The sequence below is a fragment of the Silurus meridionalis genome, chromosome 7, assembly GCF_014805685.1.
Source record: "Silurus meridionalis isolate SWU-2019-XX chromosome 7, ASM1480568v1, whole genome shotgun sequence".
Lineage (NCBI taxonomy): Eukaryota > Metazoa > Chordata > Actinopteri > Siluriformes > Siluridae > Silurus > Silurus meridionalis.
The window spans coordinates 9,037,975-9,059,766 of NC_060890.1; the positions used below are offsets into that span (position 1 = coordinate 9,037,975).

The 21,792-nt window shown below is 36.7% G+C and overlaps 3 protein-coding genes across 4 annotated transcripts; 2 read left to right on the forward strand and 1 right to left on the reverse strand.

Moving 5' to 3' along the window:
* Positions 1–746: 746 nt before the first annotated feature.
* On the forward strand, positions 747–4,227 carry prrt2 (proline-rich transmembrane protein 2). Of its 2 annotated transcripts, none has more exons than XM_046854167.1 (5): positions 747–992; positions 1,651–1,953; positions 2,936–3,249; positions 3,496–3,625; positions 3,997–4,227. In XM_046854167.1, the coding sequence occupies exons 2-5, from the start codon at positions 1,722–1,724 to the stop codon at positions 4,011–4,013; spliced, it is 693 nt and encodes a 230-aa protein (XP_046710123.1). In that variant the 5' UTR covers positions 747–992; positions 1,651–1,721; the 3' UTR covers positions 4,014–4,227. The 2 variants fall into 2 exon arrangements, with proteins under 2 accessions (XP_046710123.1, XP_046710124.1); XM_046854168.1 differs by having other exon boundaries at positions 750–992; positions 2,939–3,249.
* Positions 4,228–7,654: 3,427 nt separating this feature from the next.
* cep55l (centrosomal protein 55 like) lies at positions 7,655–16,729 on the forward strand. Its single transcript, XM_046854648.1, has 9 exons — positions 7,655–7,788; positions 8,237–8,448; positions 8,559–8,831; positions 13,171–13,215; positions 13,900–14,050; positions 14,657–14,967; positions 15,199–15,270; positions 15,351–15,476; positions 15,761–16,729. Exons 2-9 carry the CDS (start codon positions 8,251–8,253, stop codon positions 15,974–15,976), a joined length of 1,392 nt encoding a protein of 463 aa, XP_046710604.1. The 5' UTR covers positions 7,655–7,788; positions 8,237–8,250; the 3' UTR covers positions 15,977–16,729.
* Positions 16,730–16,804: 75 nt separating this feature from the next.
* rbp4 (retinol binding protein 4, plasma) lies at positions 16,805–18,642 on the reverse strand. The gene is made up of 6 exons (XM_046854650.1): positions 18,491–18,642; positions 18,217–18,335; positions 17,976–18,112; positions 17,755–17,861; positions 17,153–17,365; positions 16,805–17,025 (listed from the first exon to the last, which is right to left on the reverse strand). Exons 2-6 carry the CDS (start codon positions 18,316–18,318, stop codon positions 17,009–17,011), a joined length of 576 nt encoding a protein of 191 aa, XP_046710606.1. The 5' UTR covers positions 18,319–18,335; positions 18,491–18,642; the 3' UTR covers positions 16,805–17,008.
* Between the last annotated feature and the right edge of the window lie 3,150 nt (positions 18,643–21,792).

Genomic DNA, 21,792 nt, shown 5'->3' on the forward strand with positions numbered 1-21,792 from the left:
GACGAACGTGTCATACTGCACGTTTACTATGTGTCCATAGGGGGGCGTAAAATTACAACTACTTTTAAATAGGCATGTGCTTGCTTGTCTGTTGTCAAGCTCCTTGCCGCACTGATCTTGCATGCAATTTGGGACTAGGGTTTAGGAAAACACCATGAGAGGCGGTGTTGGTCTTACAATACTTTGTTTTTTTCTGCAGTGAAAATACATTTTGTTACTTAGCTCAAATCACTTAGATGTCTGTATGGATATGCATTTATGATGAGGTGAAAAAAATAAATAAGAAAACAAATCATGGCGCGAGATCACTGAACAAAATTAGGATGTATTCTGGGACCTGTAAAGCTGCAGTGGGAAAATGTCCATTGTTAAAAGCGTTACACAAATAAAAAGAAATTTAAGTGAATTAAACAGTGTGTTGCACAGTATGTATACACAAAGTATCAAGGCGAGAAAGGGAAATCGTATACTGGCATTGTGAATACTGCAAACTTGTGCATAGTTTTTATTTGGATATTGATTACAAACAGGACAAAGAGACCCCTTTCTTCACAGCACAACACGCTGTATTTTTGCAAACCACGTGACATGGGCATCAACCAGATGCCCTTCCATATCATTCACTACAGTAAATAAACAACTCTTGTGGCCAAGTCTCAAACCGCACACTCCTGTGCTGCATAAATAGTGCGCATGCTGTGATGGAGCACTGCTTTGTCAGCCTGCTTAGTAAGGGAGTCTGTGAAATGGGACGTAGCCCTGGTGTCTTCCCCTCCCGCCCCCTATTTCTCCCATTCTGTTAGTTGACTATGGGATGGATGCTGCCTTAGTGCATGTCTCAATTTCAGATCCTATGGGGAAAAAATATGCTAGTCGGAGAAATACGACCACGTGTGATTTCTTTGTTTTAACGCATATTTAAGGAATATCAATTAGAAACAAACGCACACAGGAGAATCCAAGAGGGGCTTCAATCGGAGAATGTGAATGAGGTATGTATCCCTTATTGCAATTAATAACAGCATTAGGATCAAATACATATGGATAATGTAAATGAATTTTGGGGATGGTGTGTGTGCGTATGTGTGTGTGTAATGGGGGGAGGGGACTCTTTGTCTTGTTTTGCAGGCTGCTAAGGTGAAACCTACCTGTGGTGTTACTGATTTAAGAACCTAATTATTTTCCCTAATATTTCAAAGTGTTTTTTGTGTGCTCTATCTGCTTCTCATTTTGCTTGGAAATGGGTCTCTCCATCCCTGTGGCTTTGTTCCTTTTGCCCTAATGTTCTCAGGTCCTCATAAATAAATGTCTTTATTCGATCCAGTCAGCATGTGCTCTATTGCATGTATTCTACTGCTAATTTTGATGTGTAGCTTTAATCAATCTGAATCTGTTTCAAGCAGTGAACTATAAAATAAACAGAAAAATAATTCATTAACTGATATCATCTAAAAAAAAAAATTAAAAGGAGGATTTTGATGTGAAAATGAAAAAGAAGGAAGTGTTTTTTTTTGTTGGTTTTTTTTGCCAGTTGTTCTTCCCCTAATAACCCAGAGCCCAAGAATGTAATGATGCAACTCATTTCACATTTCTGACCAGATCAGTGCTGATGAAAGAAAAAAGCTTATATAGTTATGTTCCATGTTTCAGGTGGTTATCTTATCCCTGTTTAAACCTCACCGATCTTCGATTTGGACATTCTGACATCTTTTTCCATAAAAATGGACAACCACCAAGCACTGACCGACTCATTGCTTGGACCCCAAGATAGAGAACCATCAGGCAGCCAGACTCCAGGCCCTGTTACAATTCAGCCAACGGAGAAAGCCTTCTCTGCCCACAAGTCTGACTCATTCCCCTGCCTGCAACCCCTCTCTTTGCACCAGCAAACCCAGGGAGAGGTACATGAGTCTGGAGAGGTCGTTGTAGTCATCAAACCGAAGACTGCAAATGGTAGTAGTTTGATCTTTATTGTTAGGTCTGGGGTGTATGAAATGTTTTTTTTGTTTTTCTTTTTTCACATTAACCTTGTTTCATTGGCAGTTTGATGAACCCAGGATGTAATTTTGGAATTATCTTTAAATACTTGCCACCACTATAAGCTAAAATTCTCAGTAAATTGGTGAAAAAGATAAATATTATATAAAAGGCATATTTTCATTGCAAATGATTGTATATAATAGATGAGCAATAAATTATCATGCCAGACTGACCACAAAAGCATTTTTTTTATACCTGAAAGCAACAGTGATTTACTCAGGGAGCACTTTATGTCAAGGCTGATAGAACCAGTGGTTAACTGTTAAATCAATGTAGCATCCTATAAATAGTTCAGCATTCATTCCAAGTAACAATCTATTGTAAAGAACCACTGTCTATTTACATGGTTTGTGGTAGGTTGACAGGCTGCTGAGTTAAGCATTTTCATTATTGAGAAGGCCAGTAAGACGTAGTTTATAAGGTCATTTTGAGGAAAAGCAAGATATATTTTTTTCTACCTTGAGTGTATACACTTAATGTAATTAAATTCATGCATTCTAATTAAAAATGGCTGTAAGATTGTCTTGTCATGATTAGCAAGGGAGATCCTAATGTTATAAAAGCACTAATTAATTAAAGGTTTTGTTTGTGTAGTTTTGTTTAATGATCAAGGACTGCCAGTGCAGACGTCTGTCACTGTCACATGGGAAAGGGGTCATTTAAATCAACCCAGACTGCTTCCAGTTCTGCCTTTTAATGGCTAGCTGTGGCTACTGATAAACTATTTTCCCTGTATATTTGAATAGATCAAAAAATATGTCTCGATTTATTATTTGTTTAATCTGTCGATTGAGATCAGCTAAACCATAGCACCATTCATAAAATGAGGAAGAAATGATTTTTCAAGAAATTACATTTAATCTGTAATCTTTATTGAAACCTCCATCTTTGTCAGCAGGTCATGGAGTGTACTCCTCTCCTCCTGAAGCAAAAACAGGAGTTCCTAGACTTTCCTCTCCACCTCGCCGTCACCATTCCATGCCTCATGCGCACCCTCCTCATTTTGGACGCACGAGAAAAGGTAGCAGATCAAGCTCTATTGCTTACACAGCATTTTCCCCACGGCCTTCAATCTCCCGCCACTCCAGCTTGGCAACCAACACACCACTGGATCGCTCCAAACCCAAAGATTACCTCATTCTGGCTATTATCGCCTGCTTCTGCCCTGTTTGGCCAATTAACATCGTGGGATTTGTCTACTCTGTCATGGTGAGCAGAATTGAGAATTAACTTTGATGGGAAGCTGAACATTTTGAGATTTTTTTGTTTGCTGCTTTTTATCATGAGATAAATAAAATAAAAATCCAGAAATTAACATAAGCAGATCCGTATTTTTATGCCCAATGAATATATAAAGATCTGACATCAGTATTATTAGTTGTTGCCTTACTTGTTATTTGTGTTTGCCAGAACGAGTAATCGACAAACTCTGTGACTTCTTTTTTCTATCTCTAGTCCCGCAACAGCTTGGAACAGGGAAATATTGATGGAGCCATACGTCTGGGTCGGGTAGCTAAGCTACTTTCCATTGTGTCAATTGTGGGTGGGGTTGTCATCATTGTGGCATGTGCTGTCAATTTATCAAGTAAGTGACATTTGTTTCTTACAATAATATGCAGCAGTTTGTGTGGTATCTTTAGGACTGTTTGCCTGCAAAAAAACTTTATTGCAACTTTATTGCATTATATTGTGATATATAAAAAAACGCATTCATAAATATTAAAGTAGAAATCTGAATAATTTTTGAGAGGCTATTTGTATTTACTGTTTGGCTTCATATTGATTTATGTAAGTGCTTTTCCCTAATGGCATTGTTTTCATTTTTTAAGTGATTTAGTTATAACATACATTTACAGATAAATATTTAAATATTTAGAACCTTTTAATGCTTTCTTTATGCAGTGGTATTCAGCAGGATTGATCCTCTAAACTGTTTTTTTTTATTGTGTTTTGCAGTTAATGTGAAATCCTGAGCTGAGATTTTTCCTCTCAAATTCAGCTTCACATCAGACTACTGACCAGAAGACAATGCTTCTATCTATTTATTCCCTTGATTACAGTTTAGCTAGGTGGTTAATACATAAGCTTACACCTTGTTCCTCTCTAACACAATAAAACTAATTGCAGTCTTTATTCTACCTGAAACCCCTTCACTAGAAATAAAGAAGAAATGCATGAATATTTGAATCAGTGTTTGCATTGGACCTTTAAAGCCAAATAACTTAAAGCACTTGGTGCTTGTGTTGAAAATGATGAAGCTCTTACCCGCACACAATCTATATTATGAAAAAAATGGCCTGGTCAAGATGCACGTTTAAGATCATCTGTGAGAAATGCACTTCATGCAAAACATTTATGAGAATCTGCGTGAGAAAAATGCACCATAGGTCCTGAGACTTTCCCTTGTCATGTGAAGAGGAGGAGAATACACATTGCACTTTTAGAGTGTAAAACGATACGGCCACATTGGCAGATAATGAAACCTGAACTGAACGTTTAAATGTAAAAAAATCATTGATTAGTCATTGAAGAGTCATTGCTGGAGTACAAGCAGAAAGAAGGCAGCTCATTTATTAATACAAAGTTTATGTCATAGAAAATGTTTATAGGTTGTTTTACATGGTGAAAAATATATTTTATTTTTTTATTAACTTATTTAATTTAACTTATTTAATTTTATACACATTGTTCACAAATTGTAGTAATGACTGTACAATCACACAGTATGTTACTGTATGTTGTCAAGTTATCATATGTTTTGTGTTGTATCTTCTTAGCTTTTACCTGATTATCAGTGATCATTGTAATCATTTAAAACATCAGTGTCATAAATATGGCCCTTAAAAATGCAATAATGCAGTTACACAAATTCCACTTTTTATTTTTATTTCTTACAAAAAAAACTTCATATGTAGCCTGTTTGTATGCAAGTGTTTGAAGAAAATTTTGGATGGTTTCATAGGACACAATGTCTCGTACAGGTTAAGCACCCATTGTATATAGACTTTATATGCTGTGATTTTTTTGTATTAAAAGGTATTGTAGGATTTACATATAAGCACTGTGTAACCTTGAATATTAAACTTGTGGACTAACAATGAAACCTCATGTTTCACATTATATATTGCATTGCTAATAATTATTTATCCCTTTCTTTACCTGCAGTGGAACTGTTGAATTCCTGATGCAGTTAATATCAGAGATTTGATTGTCTTTTTTAAACCATATCTGTACTGTGGTATTTTTTGTTATAATATTGTAAGTAGACAATGCAGATAAACAGATAATTTGACTAAAATGTATGAGTTTGATGAAAATAACAGTATGAGTAGTCACAAAGTTGATGACCTGGCTGTATTTTTCCCACACTTCTGATTGTTTAACTTGCAGTAACTGTCTGGCTTAAGAAGTCTGTGTGGTAGAACTGTTTCTTTTTTTGCATTGCATAAAACAAGCATGGCACTTATATTTGCATGGCCTTTTTTTGTAAGTCCTAAAAGTGTATTTCTGAAGGGAAAGATAAATAAACTGCTGTGTATATCCGTTATTAAGCGTAAGAAGCTGTCTTTCTCTTTCTTGTTTGCTTTTTTCTCTTATGCTGAGACTGCCTGATCGATTTTTTTGGTTGCTGGGAATGCTGTCAGATTTTGTTAAGATGTGTAGGTTCACAAATTTAACATTGACATGTAGAACTTGCCAAGAGGATGAAAAAGTGTTGGTTTATATAATAATATTAGTGACATGAAGTTGTGGCAGCAGAGGAGAGTGTCAGTTTGCATGTGTGAGTCTTTATGACTTCATATGTTTTAGAGGGAATGAAATAGTAAAGACCTAAAAAACATTCATAACAAACACAGCAGGCTTCACATCGGGATGAAGAGAAAAGCCTCTCCGGAGATTTTACATGAGAGTAGGAATACACACGAGAGTGTGGGCGAGGTAGGTGCAGAAGGGAGGAGGTGAGGCTGCCTGTCATTACCAATGAAGCATTAAAAAAAAGGGACAGAACACAAAAACCTGGAGAGAGGAAAAAGTTTTAATGCAGACAGCAACAGTACATTTTTATCCTGCACCAATTTTTAAATATAGATGAGTGGCATAGGTGGGGGAAATATTTAGAGGTACCATGAAAGCATAAATGTATAAAAAGCATAAAAAATGTAAGGTGATTTTCTTGTCAATTCTTTTTTTTATATGTCAGAACAATCTACACCCTTGCTTTATATATTCTCATTATTAGTGTACATAATAATGGATAAAATTTTTCTTTGCCATTTCTGGATGGCAACTGAAAAAGAAAGGAAACCATAAATTAATTAAGTTTTTGGTTGCATAATGTACAAGTTGCATAACGTCCTCAGACTATGTTCCAATTAAAAAGACTTACTGCTAAAATCCTGAAATTGATATACACCAACATTATGCTACTCATTATGCAGATACAGAAAATAAAAGCTTCTCTACCAGAAGTTTCCATGACAGTCATAAACTGACTTTCTGCTTTTCAGTATTCCAAATTGTTGTCCTTGTTGTTTATCTTTTTAACTTGACCCTATTAACTCCACCTTATTTTGTTTAATTCCTTGTAGAAACAATACTTTAAATATGTTGACAACAGCAGCTACTATTACAGTTATTATTGTTATAATTATTATAATATTATAATATTGTTGTTATGGCTTACTGTGCAGTTCTATGTATACTTTTACTTTATTGAAAAACGTTTCTACACTTGCCCTTGCTGAACCTATGCTAAATTACAACACATGCTTTTGCTACAATTGTAGACTGTTCAAAACATTGCATATTTTATGCACATGCACAAACAGAACTTATTGTGAAATAAAAACAATAATGCATCTAAGGATCTCAGTTCAGTAGCACATATATCTACGCAATACCATCCAGGAAAACTTTATCACCAAAGGCACAATAACAGTACAGTGGCAACAGTTATTATATTTTGTTGATGTGGACCTTCATTATGTAATGACAAAGTTCTATCTATCTATCTATCTATCTATCTATCTATCTATCTATCTATCTATCTATCTATCTATCTATCTATCTATCATCTATCTATCTATCTATCTATCTATCTATCTATCTATCTATCTATCTATCTATCTATCTATCTCTAGATCTAAATAATAAATAGATCAATTATCAATTATCACATTTTATGACATACATACAGAGTACGACATGCAGTAAAATGCTTTTTTACAACTGTTTTAAAAAAACAGCATTTAAGCATAAAAAGGAATTGAATAAAGGCTACAAATAAAACAAACAAACAAAAAAGGTAAATAAATAAAAAGTATAAACTGTATAAAAAACATGAAAATATATTAATATACATGAATTAGTAATTCAATTAGATGTCCAATTCGCTGTAGTTTATTACATATTAGTAACCATGGCTTTTAGAAGTACTGGTATTTGTATCGGTATTAATATTAATATAAACAAATACTGGTATTGAAAGTACTTGACATCGGACTGAAAAGAAAATAAGTGGTGTAAGGTCCTGTTTGGGAGAGGAGGCGGAGTTTGGTGGAATATGGAAAGGAAAAAAAACAACTTCACTCGAACACACCTGAAATTTAAATATACGGAAGTGACGCAGGACGCGGCGCGTTTAAAAATTTGTTCTCAACACGGAAGTGTGACAGCGAGAGACCGTTTGTGTTAGTGAGCGATGTTATGCTGTAATTAGCTACAAATCCTGAAATAAAGCCCACAGTCGTAAGTGATATGTATATTTTTTATTTGTTGGTATTTTAAATTGAGTTCGGGTAAATTATTAGCTTTAGCAGTGAAGCTAGTGAGTTAGAGAGCTATGTTATCGAGCTATAACATATACTTAACCTATTACTCTCTAGTAGGGTGGTCTGATAGAAAATTACATAATAAAAAGGTTACCTTTCAACTTTAAATGTCATAACATTGTAAAAACACTTAGTAATACTTTTAATGAATGTATAAACACTTATACTTCTGACTCATATGTTGCTATAAAACGTCATTTATACTGTCTATCCGTCAATCATCTGGGATTAATAAATGTAGCCATTTCCCTATAATCTAGATTGCAGCTATTATTTTTTCTGTATATTTATAAAATAAATTCTATCTCTTTATCCAATCTTGTTTATATCTTTATCTGTCTTATTTAAAACTTTTTGTTTTTCAGGGAACGATTCAGAAATGGCATCTAAAGGAGCCAAGGAAACTTTTGCAAATAAACTAGGATTTAAAAGCAGTGGCTCAAAGGCTTTAGAAGCTGAACTTGAAAACCTGAAGAAGGAAAACGCCCATTTGAAGAAGACTGTAGATGAACTTTCAAAGCGAAAGCTAAGGCATCCTCCTGCACGTCCAGATGCAGATAAAGACAAGCTTTTGGAGGTGAGTCTCTTTTCAATAATCAGACTGTGAATGATGCACTAACTTAATCAGCCATACTTTTTTTTTTTCCAAACACACCTGAATCTTTTTTTTGTGTCTGTGTGTGTTAGAGGATTTTGTCATTGGAGACACTGAGGGAAAGGAACACAAAGCAGCTGCTGGCTAAAGAACAGGAGATCGACATTATGAGGCAACAGCTGCGGGCTGAAGGTGGAGAGCTTGTTGCCTCGCTGCAGAACCAGCTGGATCAGAAAAGGCACGAGGCAGAACAGAGAGAGAAACTCTTACAGAGCGTATCGCAGGAGACTGAGGACCTAAAAAACAAATTGGTGGCGTTCACTGAGAAGTGCCAAGCACTCGAAAAACGTAGTGCTGACATGCAGGTGAGTGACTTTCTGTCTCGCCACATATGCTTCTGATTAAAGAAATTATACTTTATCTGTAGCGTGTAACAAAATATGTAATGTATTGCATCACAGATAAATTACTGAACTAGCATTAAGATATTTTATAATAATTATATATTTGATTTATATGTAGTTTTATTTAAAACATTTTCCTAATTAACAGAAGGTGCTTTGTAGTCTCTATCAAAAGCATATCCTCGAAAGATAAAACCATGTTTTAGAGGAATTTATACAGACCCCTAATGGGAGAAGCAAAAAGAAAAAAAAAGAAGAAGAAGAAGGGCTGCAACTAACGATTATTTTGATAATGTGTGTATGTATGTGTATGTATATGTATGTATGTGTGTGTATATACATATCTGATGATTTGATTATCAAAATAATCGTTAGTTGCAGTGCTACTTATCTGTATAAATTCCTCTCAAACATGTTTTTATCTTTCAGGGATATGCTTTTGATAGAGACTACAAATAATTTTTTTTCCATGTAGATGTTTTGCCTATTATACCTATATAACACAACTCAATTCAGGGTATGTATGTATAAAATGTACTTAAAAAATGCTAATGCCACATATTAAGTTTAATCATTTGAGTAAAATAGAGCAATTTGTGTACATCAACATTTGTATTGTTTTAATGATAATTGCAGATAGAAAGTTGACAACCATACTCAATATAAAGTACCAAAATCAATATAAAATATAATACAACATTGTTTTGAGAATTTTTGTTTAAAGAATAGACAGACATTTTGTTCAGTTGTGAAGATACAAGCATCTTGAATATATAATTACTTACATTTTGTATATAATAATTTAATGATACAGTGAGGAAAATAAGTATTTGAACACCCTGCTATTTTGCAAGTTCTCCCATTTAGAAATCCTGGAGGGGTCTGAAATTGTCATCGTAGGTGCATGTCCACTGTGAGAGACATAATCTAAAAAAAAAATCCAGAAATCACAATATATGATTTTTTAACTATTTATTTGTATGATACAGCTGCAAATAAGTATTTGAACACCTGAGAAAGTCAATGTTAATATTTGGTACAGTAGCCTTTGTTTGAAATTACAGAGGTCAAACGTTTCCTGTAGTTTTTCACCAGGTTTGCACACACTGCAGGAGGGATTTTGGCCCACTCCTTCACACAGATTTTCTCTAGATCAGTCAGGTTTCTGGCCTGTCGCTGAGAAACACAGAGTTTGAGCTCCCTCCAAAGATTCTCTATTGGGTTTAGGTCTGGAGACTGGCTAGGCCATGCCAGAACCTTGATATGCTTCTTACAGAGCCACTCCTTGGTTATCCTGGCTGTGTGCTTGGTCATTGTCATGTTGGAAGACCCAGCCTCGACCCATCTTCAATGCTCTAACTGAGGGAAGGAGGTTGTTCCCCAAAATCTTGCAATACATGGCCCCGGTCATCCTCTCCTTAATACAGTGCAGTCGCCCTGTCCCATGTGCAGAAAAACACCCCAAAGCATGATGCTACCACCCCATGCTTCACAGTAGGGATGGTGTTCTTGGGATGGTACTCATCATTCTTCTTCCTCCAAACACGTTTAGTGGAATTATGACCCAAAAGTTCTATTTTGGTCTCATCTGACCACATGACTTTCTCCCATGACTCCTCTGGATCATCCAAATGGTCATTGGCAAACTTAAGGCGTGCCTGGACATGTGCTGGTTTAAGCAGGGGAACCTTCCGTGCCATGCATGATTTCAAACCATGACGTCTTAGTGTATTACCAACAGTAACCTTGGAAGCGGTGGTCCCAGCTCTTTTCAGGTCATTGACCAGCTCCTCCCGTGTAGTTCTGGGCTGATTTCTCACCTTCCTTAGGATCATTGAGACCCCACGGTGAGATCTTGCATGGAGCCCCAGTCCGAGGGAGATTGACAGTCATGTTTAGCTTCTTCCATTTTCTAATGATTGCTCCAACAGTGGACCTTTTTCACCAAGCTGCTTGGCAATTTCCCGTAGCCCTTTCCAGCCTTGTGGAGGTGTACAATTTTGTCTCTAGTGCCTTTGGACAGCTCTTTGGTCTTGGCCATGTTAGTAGTTGGATTCTTACTGATTGTATGGGGTGGACAGGTGTCTTTATGCAGCTAACGACCTCAAACAGGTGCATCTAATTTAGGATAATAAATGTAGTGGAGGTGGACATTTTAAAGTCAGACTAACAGGTCTTTGAGGGTCAGAATTCTAGCTGATAGACAGGTGTTCAAATACTTATTTGCAGCTGTATCATACAAATAAATAGTTTTAAAATCATACACTGTGATTTTCTGGATTTTTTTTTTTTTTTTTTAGATTATGTCTCTCACAGTGGACATGCACCTACAATGACAATTTCAGACCCCTCCATGATTTCTAAATGGGAGAACTTGCAAAATAGCAGGGTGTTCAAATACTTATTTTCTTCACTGTATATGCATAAATTAACTATACAAACATTTGAAACAAGCATTTGAACGTTGTAAAGCCACAGTACATCACATTTGAAGTCAGAAGTTTACTGCTGTAGTGTTTGTTCACACCGTTTTAATTGAATCCATCACAATGTCACGAGCAAACTGATTGCGCAGCCTGATGCTCGCGAGTCCTGACAGAACAGATCCAGTGCGACTGTCCTGAAGTTACAAACAAACACTTTACACAATAGCACTTTATTAAACTACACCATTTTCACATGATGAAGATTATACAGATTTTGCTTACCTTGCTGATGTTCCACCTTCATTCCTGTGTTTTCATTTCATGTGCTCGTGCAGCATTGTGGTACTTCCATGCCACATAAACTCCGCTTTGCATAACTTGCAAGTTACAGTCTTTGTTGTGTTTAATATAAAATGCTCCCATGCCTTGGGACTCACACTTTTTCCTGCTTGACCTGCAAATTCAGCTTACAGAGGACAAGAAGACTAAATTTGTAAATTTCACCTACACCAAATAAGGACTCTGTGTGGGTATTGTTGGTAGCCAATTATATGCAGATTTTATGGAAGATGCATTTGTGGAACAGTTCTAGATTTCACAGTATACATGGACTTTATAGGTTTCCCATAATTCATATGTTGTTGTACAAAAATTGTATGGCAAGGTTACTCTATCAAAAATGTTTTGTAGGCTTATTGAAAAGAAATAAGTATTGCTCAGTCTGCACAGATTCAAATGATCCTGATTATTGGTCCCCTAAAAAAAGTTTTTGGTGTGATGTCTAGATCAGTGGTACCCAACCTTTTTTGAGCCACAGACCGGATTAATATCGGACAATATTTTCACAGACCAGTTTAATGTCAGACAATTTTGCTAGCTTTGGGTTTTAATTTAGCGGTAATGTATTATGTGTTAGCAGCCGGAGCAGCCCCTTTAAGAAGGTAGCAGATGTAGGTAAGACATGTGACCGAGCTAAGCATCATGACATGCATCAAGAGTGAGTCATAGACAGCTGTAATAATCCAAAATGAAACATTGTTCAGAATCAGATTGTAAATAAAACGGAAATAATGTAAGTTATGTATTCTTTCTGTGTGGGCGGTACCAATTGACCCACAGACCGGTGCGGGTCCGCGGCCTGGGGGTTGATTTACCGATTTACCAAATGCCAAATTTTCTTGCCTAATAGCAGCTGCTCACATTCTTTCAGGTTTTTGTAGAGCTTCCCTCCACTAGATGGTAGTGTGTTTTCAGAAATGCTCACAAATTTTCAACGCCTCACATGACCTTCTTGGTTCCTGTTTGTCAGTGTACACAAGCAAAGTTTCTAAACTGTATTAATAATTGTATAGCTTTTACTCAGCTATATGCAATACAAATCACCAGATGGTATGATCTGATTTAAATATGTGGGGTAGCTCAGCAATTTCACTTCTGTGATAGTGTCCCAGGGCAGAGTTAAATGCTCAGGTGAATACTTTGCATAAGAGCGCTTAAGTGTGACTGAATAAATACAATTCAGCGAAATAAGAAAGTAAAAAATGTACCTCATAGTGCTAGAAAGTGAATGAATGGAACAGATCCAAATCTTAACTAATATGGTTAAACCCTTATTGGAGGCCAGCAGGCCTTGTATCATAAACCTTTCACCTTTTTCCAGAGGTTAGCCCACTGGATATTGAATAATTCTGACTGAGTAGGTTTTTAGGAGAGGAATGAATTTTCATGGTGGCAACTAAAATTTGCTAGAACATTTTAAAACTGTAGATCAGATTTGAGCATACAACAGCATTGTAAATAAAATGTTTTAATATGTGGTTTGTATTTTTTTTTATGCATCAGTTGAAGATTTACATGAGTAATGTATTCATTAGGTTCCTTCAGGTGAGTCTGCCATGATCCAGGAGCAACTACGAGATGTGAGTCGACAAAAGCACAATCCTCTGATTTCAGCATAACTTTTGAGCCCAGTCTCACAGCATTTCGTGATAAAGTCATTAAATTGAATCTATTGACTCGTGTTCATGGACACAAATTTCCTTCTTTTATCTTGACACTGAGCACAACTTTCCATGTAATGTATTTCAATAAGGAGTATTTTCAGTGGGTCCACCACATTTTTCTTTCTGCATACTTGGTACCACATACAATGTACTGTTTTTTTTTTTAACCTTTAAGCACTATTACTCAACACTTAATCAGGAGATTTGATCCTTGTTTTAATTGCTTTATATTCTGTAAGCTACTCGCTACAATAAACAACCATCACTGGTTAATTCCAAAATGCAGTAAATATATTCTCCCGGTTAATTAAGGAGATATTACAGTATAACTCTAACCCAATATATTCTGCCTATTCTCCGGAAAAAACGGGAAAAATAAACACATTTGGCATTTCTGTCGGCATTACCCATGATCCTCAGTCTCCGTTGTTATGCAAACGGAGTCAGATTAAGCCAGTCGTGCTGAGTAACACGAAACGATAGGGAAATTTGTGTCCATGAACAAGAATCAATAGATTTACTAGATTAATAAAAATGCCATGAGACTTTTAAAGGCAAATGCATTACCTGCTGACTTATTTTTTATTCCCCCAATGCAAGGCTCTGGAAAAAAATCAGCAGTGGCTTCTTTATGATCAACAACGAGAGGCCTTTGTTCAAGGGATTCTGGCCAGAGTTGCAGAGCTTGAGCAGCAGTTAAACCAAGCCAAGCAAACACTCCAACAACAGCACAAAGAGGGCAATTCAGAAGGTAGGGCCACACCAAATATACTTTAGAAAGAAATGATGTGTATCCACCTCTTTTACAGAACAAAAAAAACTCTACATTCACAGATGCTTTTAAACATCCACTGCTACATCTGCTCTTTTTCTGTCATGTGAGCAGTGACCATGTTCTCTGTAAATGCATTGTCAGTTAATAAATTATTCTAGCTGACATCTCAACTTACTTTTGTTTTTCTACTGTTGTCATATATACATGGTCCACAAAGATCATTTAGCATGTAAACTTCAGATCAATTCAGCTAGTACAGAGAGTACAACAAAGACATTTACTTGCGCTAACATTAGACAAATGTATCTTTTTGCATGTATCTACATCAATGGAATTGATATAGTGGACAGGACTAGGACTTATGGGGAATGTGGTATAATTAAGCATTTAGACTTGACCTGTATTTGTTTTATGTTAAAATTCCATACTATATCTAAACACAATAGTTAGCCATACACAAACAAGAACATGTTAATCATAATTATCTTGCATGTTCATCGCATTAGCACCCGCAAGCCTTTCTTTTGAGGTTAATGGGTGCTTCATGTTTCTCTTATGTTCATGTTTTAAACTGTGGTCCAGGTCCATCATCTGCGTCAGTGCAGCAGGAGAAGCAGCTACAAGACAGCCAAAGGGAGAGGGTGGAGGAACGCAAAAGAGCGAACCGCTTACAGGCCGAGCTTGAAGAGCTCAAGGCCAGGTATGAAGAGAAGAGCCGTGAGGTGGTGCGAGTCCAGGAGGAGCTACAAGAGGAGCGGAGAAGCAGCCGACAGACTGTGGCAGAGGAACGGAAGCTAAATATGGAGCGAGTAGCCAGACTGCAGTGTGAGCTAGATGCTGCTGATGTTAGGCTTGAGGAGGAAAGGAAGAGAGCGGCCGAGCTGCTACTGCAGGTATGCTAGGCAGGGCAGCATGGGAAGTACAGTAATGTTCATGTTGGCAATTTTTTTTTTATTTGCACTAAATACAGTTTTTGGTTGTAAATATAGTCAGAATTTATTTTATTAAATTAAAATGGTTTGAAAAACAATCATTGGATTCTAGCATTTTTCAGTCCATGCTGTACACCTTTTTTTTTTTTGTCCCTGTCTCACTTACAAGTGTGATGTTTTCTTTTTTGAAAGGTGAACCTTCTTCAGAAATCTCTACTGACTCAGCATGAAGATCAGAAAAGAATTGCTGTTTTAGAGCAACAGGTATAAAATTTAATGAACCTCATAATACCAGAAAGATGTTGGAATGATCTCTTTAAAACATTTCCTAATTTATCTGGCAGATTAATTTGTCCTCTAGAGACTTTGAGAATGAGAAACTAGACCATCAAAGTCTACAGCACCAGCTCCACAAAGTGCTTAAAGAGCTTCGCAAGGCTAGAGATCAAATCACACGCTTGGAGTCGACCGTAAGTTTTTCAATGCAAATGATTGATTAGGACATCATAGCTGAATAGCAATGAATTATTAGATGAATAGTTAATCTGCTATTTTAATCAGAATGTAGCAGTTGTTATGAATCAGGCAGAAATAAAGTCAGTGTTAGTCTTTTGAGCAAGACACTTGATCCTTAACTTTTTAGTTGTTTCTTTGTGTACATTTATATCCACTATCCTTTTTTTTTTGTGTAAAATTTGCTTTACAAATGAATCAAAGTTCTAATTTAATCTATCCAAATTTTTATTTATTTTAGAGACAGCGAGAAACTCGGTTCTCTGAGCCAAGCTCATACACAAGGCTGGATTTGGATAAGATGACCATTCAGGACCGCATCCTGAACCCCACGTCTCCATTAAAAAGCTCCAACACATTGGATGAGAGCTTTCTGGAGTGTCCCAACTGCAGGACCTCATACCCTACAAGTCAACACAGAGAGCTTCTTGCACATCTTGACTACTGCTTTCATTAAGATCTTTTTGTTTGTTTTACTTCCCCATTTTATATCTTTGTATCAGATTATTTTTTTATTTCAAATAATATTTTCACTGTTTGATACATTGAGTTTTGAATTAATCAGTTGTGTGCTTCGGAGGATTTTTAATATTTTTTTTATTAATGTGAAGCTTATTTAAGGGAAATTTTTATTTATGCTAGTTCTTTTGGGTTAACTCAAATGTACGTACCTATTCATTCATTTATTCATTCATAAACAGGTTTACCTTCCTATCATGACAATGCCTTAAAGGTGTTGAAGTGGCACAGGATAAACTCACGTTTAGTATTCTGTCCTGATTTTCGAAATCAGATCTGTCTTGAATTAGGCTACATGCAATTAAATCCTTGTATTAGACCTATTTAAAGCATGGAGATTAGTGAGACTGCAGGGGGAAGGAGGTTTAGGATGTCTCAATTTAGAAAACACACCCAGGTGGGGTATATAACTCAAATAAGGTTATAGAAGCAGAAGAATCCTTTTTTTTTTACATTTTATTTTTTATAACGCAACCTCTTACTACTTGTAAAGTATTCATGTTGACAAAAACATTATTTGATGCCATTTGCTATTGTGTATGCTTTTTCTGATTGTTGTTCCTCCACAACATTTACATTAAAACATTATGTTCAGAACTTCAGGGATTCATGTAATAAGAAAATCAGCCAATAAACAGCAATGTATATACTAAGCCTCACCTTATTATAATAAACTTCTGGTTTGAAGGGACAATGTTGTCTAAAGTCTTCATTGCTTAAATCATAGTGCTGTATGTTGATTACATTTGCAATAAGACTCACTGTATCCAATTTAAACATTTTATTGAAAAATATTCAGGTTATGTAATACAACAATCATTGTAAAAGAGTCATTATTCACTCATTGTAGTTCTGTGGTTCTATTCTGGTTAATGAATTATGTTCAGAATTATATTTGGGTTTATTTACACTTGTATTGACACTGAAATGCAACAAAAAGCTATTGGCAATAGCCTTGAGAATCATAGAATCAGGCATCACAGAAACCTGCAAAATAAAGAAAATTGCAGTCATCAAGTAGATTTGCAACATCTAACTTTAAGTGGTGTGTGAGGTTATGGAGTGCATTTAATTTTTAAAGTCAATGTCACAGCATTCACAAGCTATCACTTACCGGTGTGAGCAACCCGCCTGTATTTGCCAAGAAGACAAATTTCTTGCTTCTTCTGTGTCACAATCATTTGGTCCTCAGGCCTTAAACCACTTGGGTGTCGGGAGAAGATAAAGGAGTAGCTATCCAGACAGGTGCCATCTGTATCCAGCTCTCTGCAGGCGTAGTGCACGGCGTAGTTGTCATAATCAGTGTCAATGACCCAGTGGTCATCATCTTGTAGGACAATCAAAAACAAGACAAGAGTTTCACTATGAGCCAAGAATAGGGTTAAAGTCAAAGTTTTTTGTTTGTTTTTCTAAAAAAAAGTCCTAATACCAGACATCCTTGGACTCACATTCAGCCACTGCGCTGAGCAAAATGCACATTGGTCACTGCAGCATATCTATAGGCATTTTCATTTTTGGGACTTACTGTTTACCATAGACATCCGTCCATTCTGTTATATATTACACACTGGACATTGCGCACACTTATACATTGTGTACACACATACATTGTGTACACTTGTACTTTCTGGACATTGCACACATTTGCACACGGTCACTCTGACTGTTTGCATAGGATTCTTTCCCCCCAAAGTGAAAAGCCATAGTTTCACTTACATCCACTCTGGAGATATGCAGCTGCACCCCAGTATCTTATTTTCAACTTGGCAGGGTTTTCAGTTTCTTCGAATGTGGAAAACATGTTGGCACATGTCTCCCAGTTGCTAAAATGTGAAATAATAAAGAGAGAATTTAGAAGAGTGATTAATGGCATTTGAAATGTTGGAAAAAATGTTTCCTTTAGGTGTAACCTTTAACTTTAAGTATCTTTAACTAACTTTAGAATGATGACTCTGCCATATGCAGTGGCTGTCATTTTTCCATCTTCCTCCACTTTATAATTTGCCACAACATTATCCAAAAGGAAAAGTCCTGTTGGGTCTTTCTTGGCTACAGCATACCATGTTCCTTGGAACTGTAACATGCACAGTAAATTGTGACCACAGAATGGCAAGAATCGAACAAAAAACATGACCACATGAACAATGAGTAGATTAAAAGCTGTAAAATGTTGCTTACCCTGTACCTGTCAAAGTCCTCTTTTACTGGGATATTGCTAACTTGACAGTCTTGTGCCCAGGCTATGGTCAGGACACAAAGGGCAATAGTGAGCCTCAGCATATTGCTGTTTGTAGAATCTGCAGCATGACAGATAAGACAAAATAGATTTTTTTTTTTATTAACTAACAAACATTTTACATACACATTCTTTCCAATTTGTTCTAACAGTAAAGAAATAGCCAAGCAGATGTTTTCCAGATGTTTAACGAAAATTAATTAGACAAGACCATACCTTAGCAGACGTACTGGATGAGAATCAGTGCAACACTGTTACACACTGAGCTTATATAGGGCAAACTTGCAGACAATTTCACAATCCCACCCAGTAACTGAAAACCCACACTCCAAGCATTTTGTTCATTGGACAGTTTTTTTTGCATAACTGCAAGAGTCTCATATATCCAAGAAAACATTTGCTCATTTTGTCCCTCCCAGGAGAACTTGCACAACCCTGTTACGAAACATTAAGTGTAATAAGCATCTAGAAAAACAACACTATGTATTAACCATCACTCCTGCACATATGATCCCTATATTTATTTGATATTATTTCTTATACTTACCTCCTTTTAAGATAAAACATGTTGGAACACATAAGGCAATGAAGGGACAACTGTCTTTTCTTGTTGTTAAGCAGACCACCAGCAGTCCACCAGCACAAAAATCCCCAGATGTACATTTGTATACACCAGTTTTACAGACTTTGCAAGTATACTGGAATCAAATTTCTCATGACTACTTTACATCATATATACTTACAAGCAGTCTCAGAACAGTGCTGAGTTTATTTTATTTAATTTGCTGGGGGGGGACATGGACAGTGCCGATGAAATGAACATAATAAAAAGGTCTACTCTAGAGTGTATTTTGGAAGCTTAACCTAACTAACAAACAGCAACAGACTAGCTGACTACACTAGGCTACGCTGTCATAAAAATACAGTGGGTGGCACCTGCCCTCTACCTAGGGTGTCTAAACAATGGTGAAACCTACGTGGTGGAATGTAGGTGCACGCACGTTATTACCTGTTCTCAAACCAGGTGAGCTAGTATACAGTGGGTACGGAAAGTATTCAGACCCCCTTAAATTTCCACTCTTTGTTATATTGCAGCCATTTGCTAAAATAGTTTAAGTTAATTTCTTTTTTCTCATTATTGTACACATAGCACCCCATATTGACAGAAAAACACAGAATTGTTGACATTGTTGCAGATTTATTAAAAAAGAGTATTCAAGTATTCAAACCCCTTGCTGTGACGTTCATATATTTAACTCAGGTGCTATCTATTTCTTCTGATCATCCTTGAGATAGTTCTACACCTTCATTTGAGTCCAGCTGTTTTTGATTATACTGATTGGACTTGATTAGGAAAGCCACACACCTGTCTATATAAGACCTTACAGATCACAATGCATGTCAGAGCAAATGAGAATCATGAGGTCAAAGGAACTGCCTGAAGAGCTCAGAGACTAGAATTGTGGCAAGGCACAGATCTGGCCGAGGTTACAAAAATATTTCTGCTGCACTTAAGGTTCCTAAGAGCACAGTGGCCTCCATAATCCTTAAATGGAAGACATTTGGGACGACCAGAACCCTTCCTAGAGCTGGCCGTCTGGCCAAACTGAGCTATCGGGGGAGAAGAGCCTTTGGTGAGAGAGGTAAAGAAGAATCCAAAGATCACTGTGGCTGAGCTCCAGAGATGCAGTCGGGAGATTGGAGAAAGTTGCAACCCTCACTGCAGCCCTCCACCAGTCGGGGCTTTAATGGCAGAGTGGCCCGATGGAAGCATGAAAAGCCCACAGAGAGTTTGCTAAAAAACAACTGAAGGACTCCAAGATGGTGAGAAATAAGATTCTCTGGTCTGATGAGACCAAGATAGAACTTTTTGGCCTTAATTCTAAGCGGTATGTGCGGAGAAAACCAGGTACTGCTCATCACCTGTCCAATACAGTCCCAACAGTGAAGCATGGTGGTGGCAGCATCATGCTGTGGGGGTGTTTTTCAGCTGCAGGGACAGGACGACTGGTTGCAATCAATGAAAAGATGAATGCGGCCAAGTACAGGAATATCCTGGACAAAAACCTTCTCCAGAGTGCTCTGGACCTCAGACTGGGCCGGAGATTTACCTTCCAACAAGACAATGACCCTAAGCACACAGCTAAAATAACGAAGGAGTGGCTTCACAACAACTCCATGACTGTTCTTAAATGGCCCAGCCCTTACATAAACCCAATTGAGCATCTCTGGAGAGATCTAAAATTGGCTGTCCACCAATGTTTACCATCCAACCTGACAGAACTGGAGAGGATCTGCAAGGAGGAATGGCAAAGGATCCCGAAATCCAGGTGTGAAAAACTTGTTGCATCTTTCCCAAAAAGATTCATGGCTGTATTAGATTAAAATGGTGCTTCTACTAAATACTGAGCAAAGGGTCTGAATACTTAGGACCATGTGATATTTCAGTTTTTCTTTTTTAATAAATCTGCAACAATGTCAACAATTCTGTGTTTTTCTGTCAATATGGGGTGCTATGTGTACATTAATCAGGAAGAAAAATGAACTTAAATGATTTTAGCAAATGGCTGCAATATAACAAAGAGTGAAAAATTTAAGGGGGTCTGAATACTTTCCGTACCCACTGTAACAGAGACAACTAGAAACCAGGACAACTAGCAACCAGTTCTCTCTCCTCTTCTTTCCTCTTCTCTCCTCTTCCCCAAAACAGCACAGACACGTAACAGCAAGTATACTGGAATCAGATTTCTCATGTCTACTTTTCATCATATATTCTTACAAGCAGACTCAGAACCGTGCTGAGTGTATTTTGTTAATTTGCTTGGGGGGATATTTTGTCTATGTTTTGACTTGTGCTGCCTGTTTCAGTGTTTATGTTCACCACATTTTAAACGTGTTTTTAATGTAATTAAGGACCAAAAAGTAATTATTAGATGTAGTAATTTAGTGTAGCTGATTCACATACCAACATGTTTTTCAAATGTAGGGTTGAATCAGAGAACATCTGGACACAGGGAGAACTCCATACAGATGGTAGCCCAACCACAAGATCAAACAAGGGCTATTGGAGCTGAGATAACAATGCTATCCACTGCAGTTCTACTTTCTAAAATATTTATAATATTACCAACTGTTGTTGATGTTGATGTATCATTATATGTCTTCAGCAGTAATGAAGTAAGAGACAAATTACAGAGACAAGTAATTGCTGCATGGGCTTTGTACATGTTTTAAGCAGTTTTTCTTTAGAAATCACCTGATGGTGCAAAAGCTGCATGGCTGTTTACTGTACTAGCATTTTAATTGCTTTAAAACTAGCATGAATAGAAGGAAACAAAAGAATAATTTGTTACACTAAAACATGAACAACAATGATGCATGGAAGACAGAGTTTCCAAAGGAGACATTTGGAGGCTACACAGCAATAGACACTGATTAGCTATATTAGCTATTGTCTATGTCCAACTTTTAAAAACCTTAATATTACAGTACTGACCATCAGAATAGTGAAAGGTATT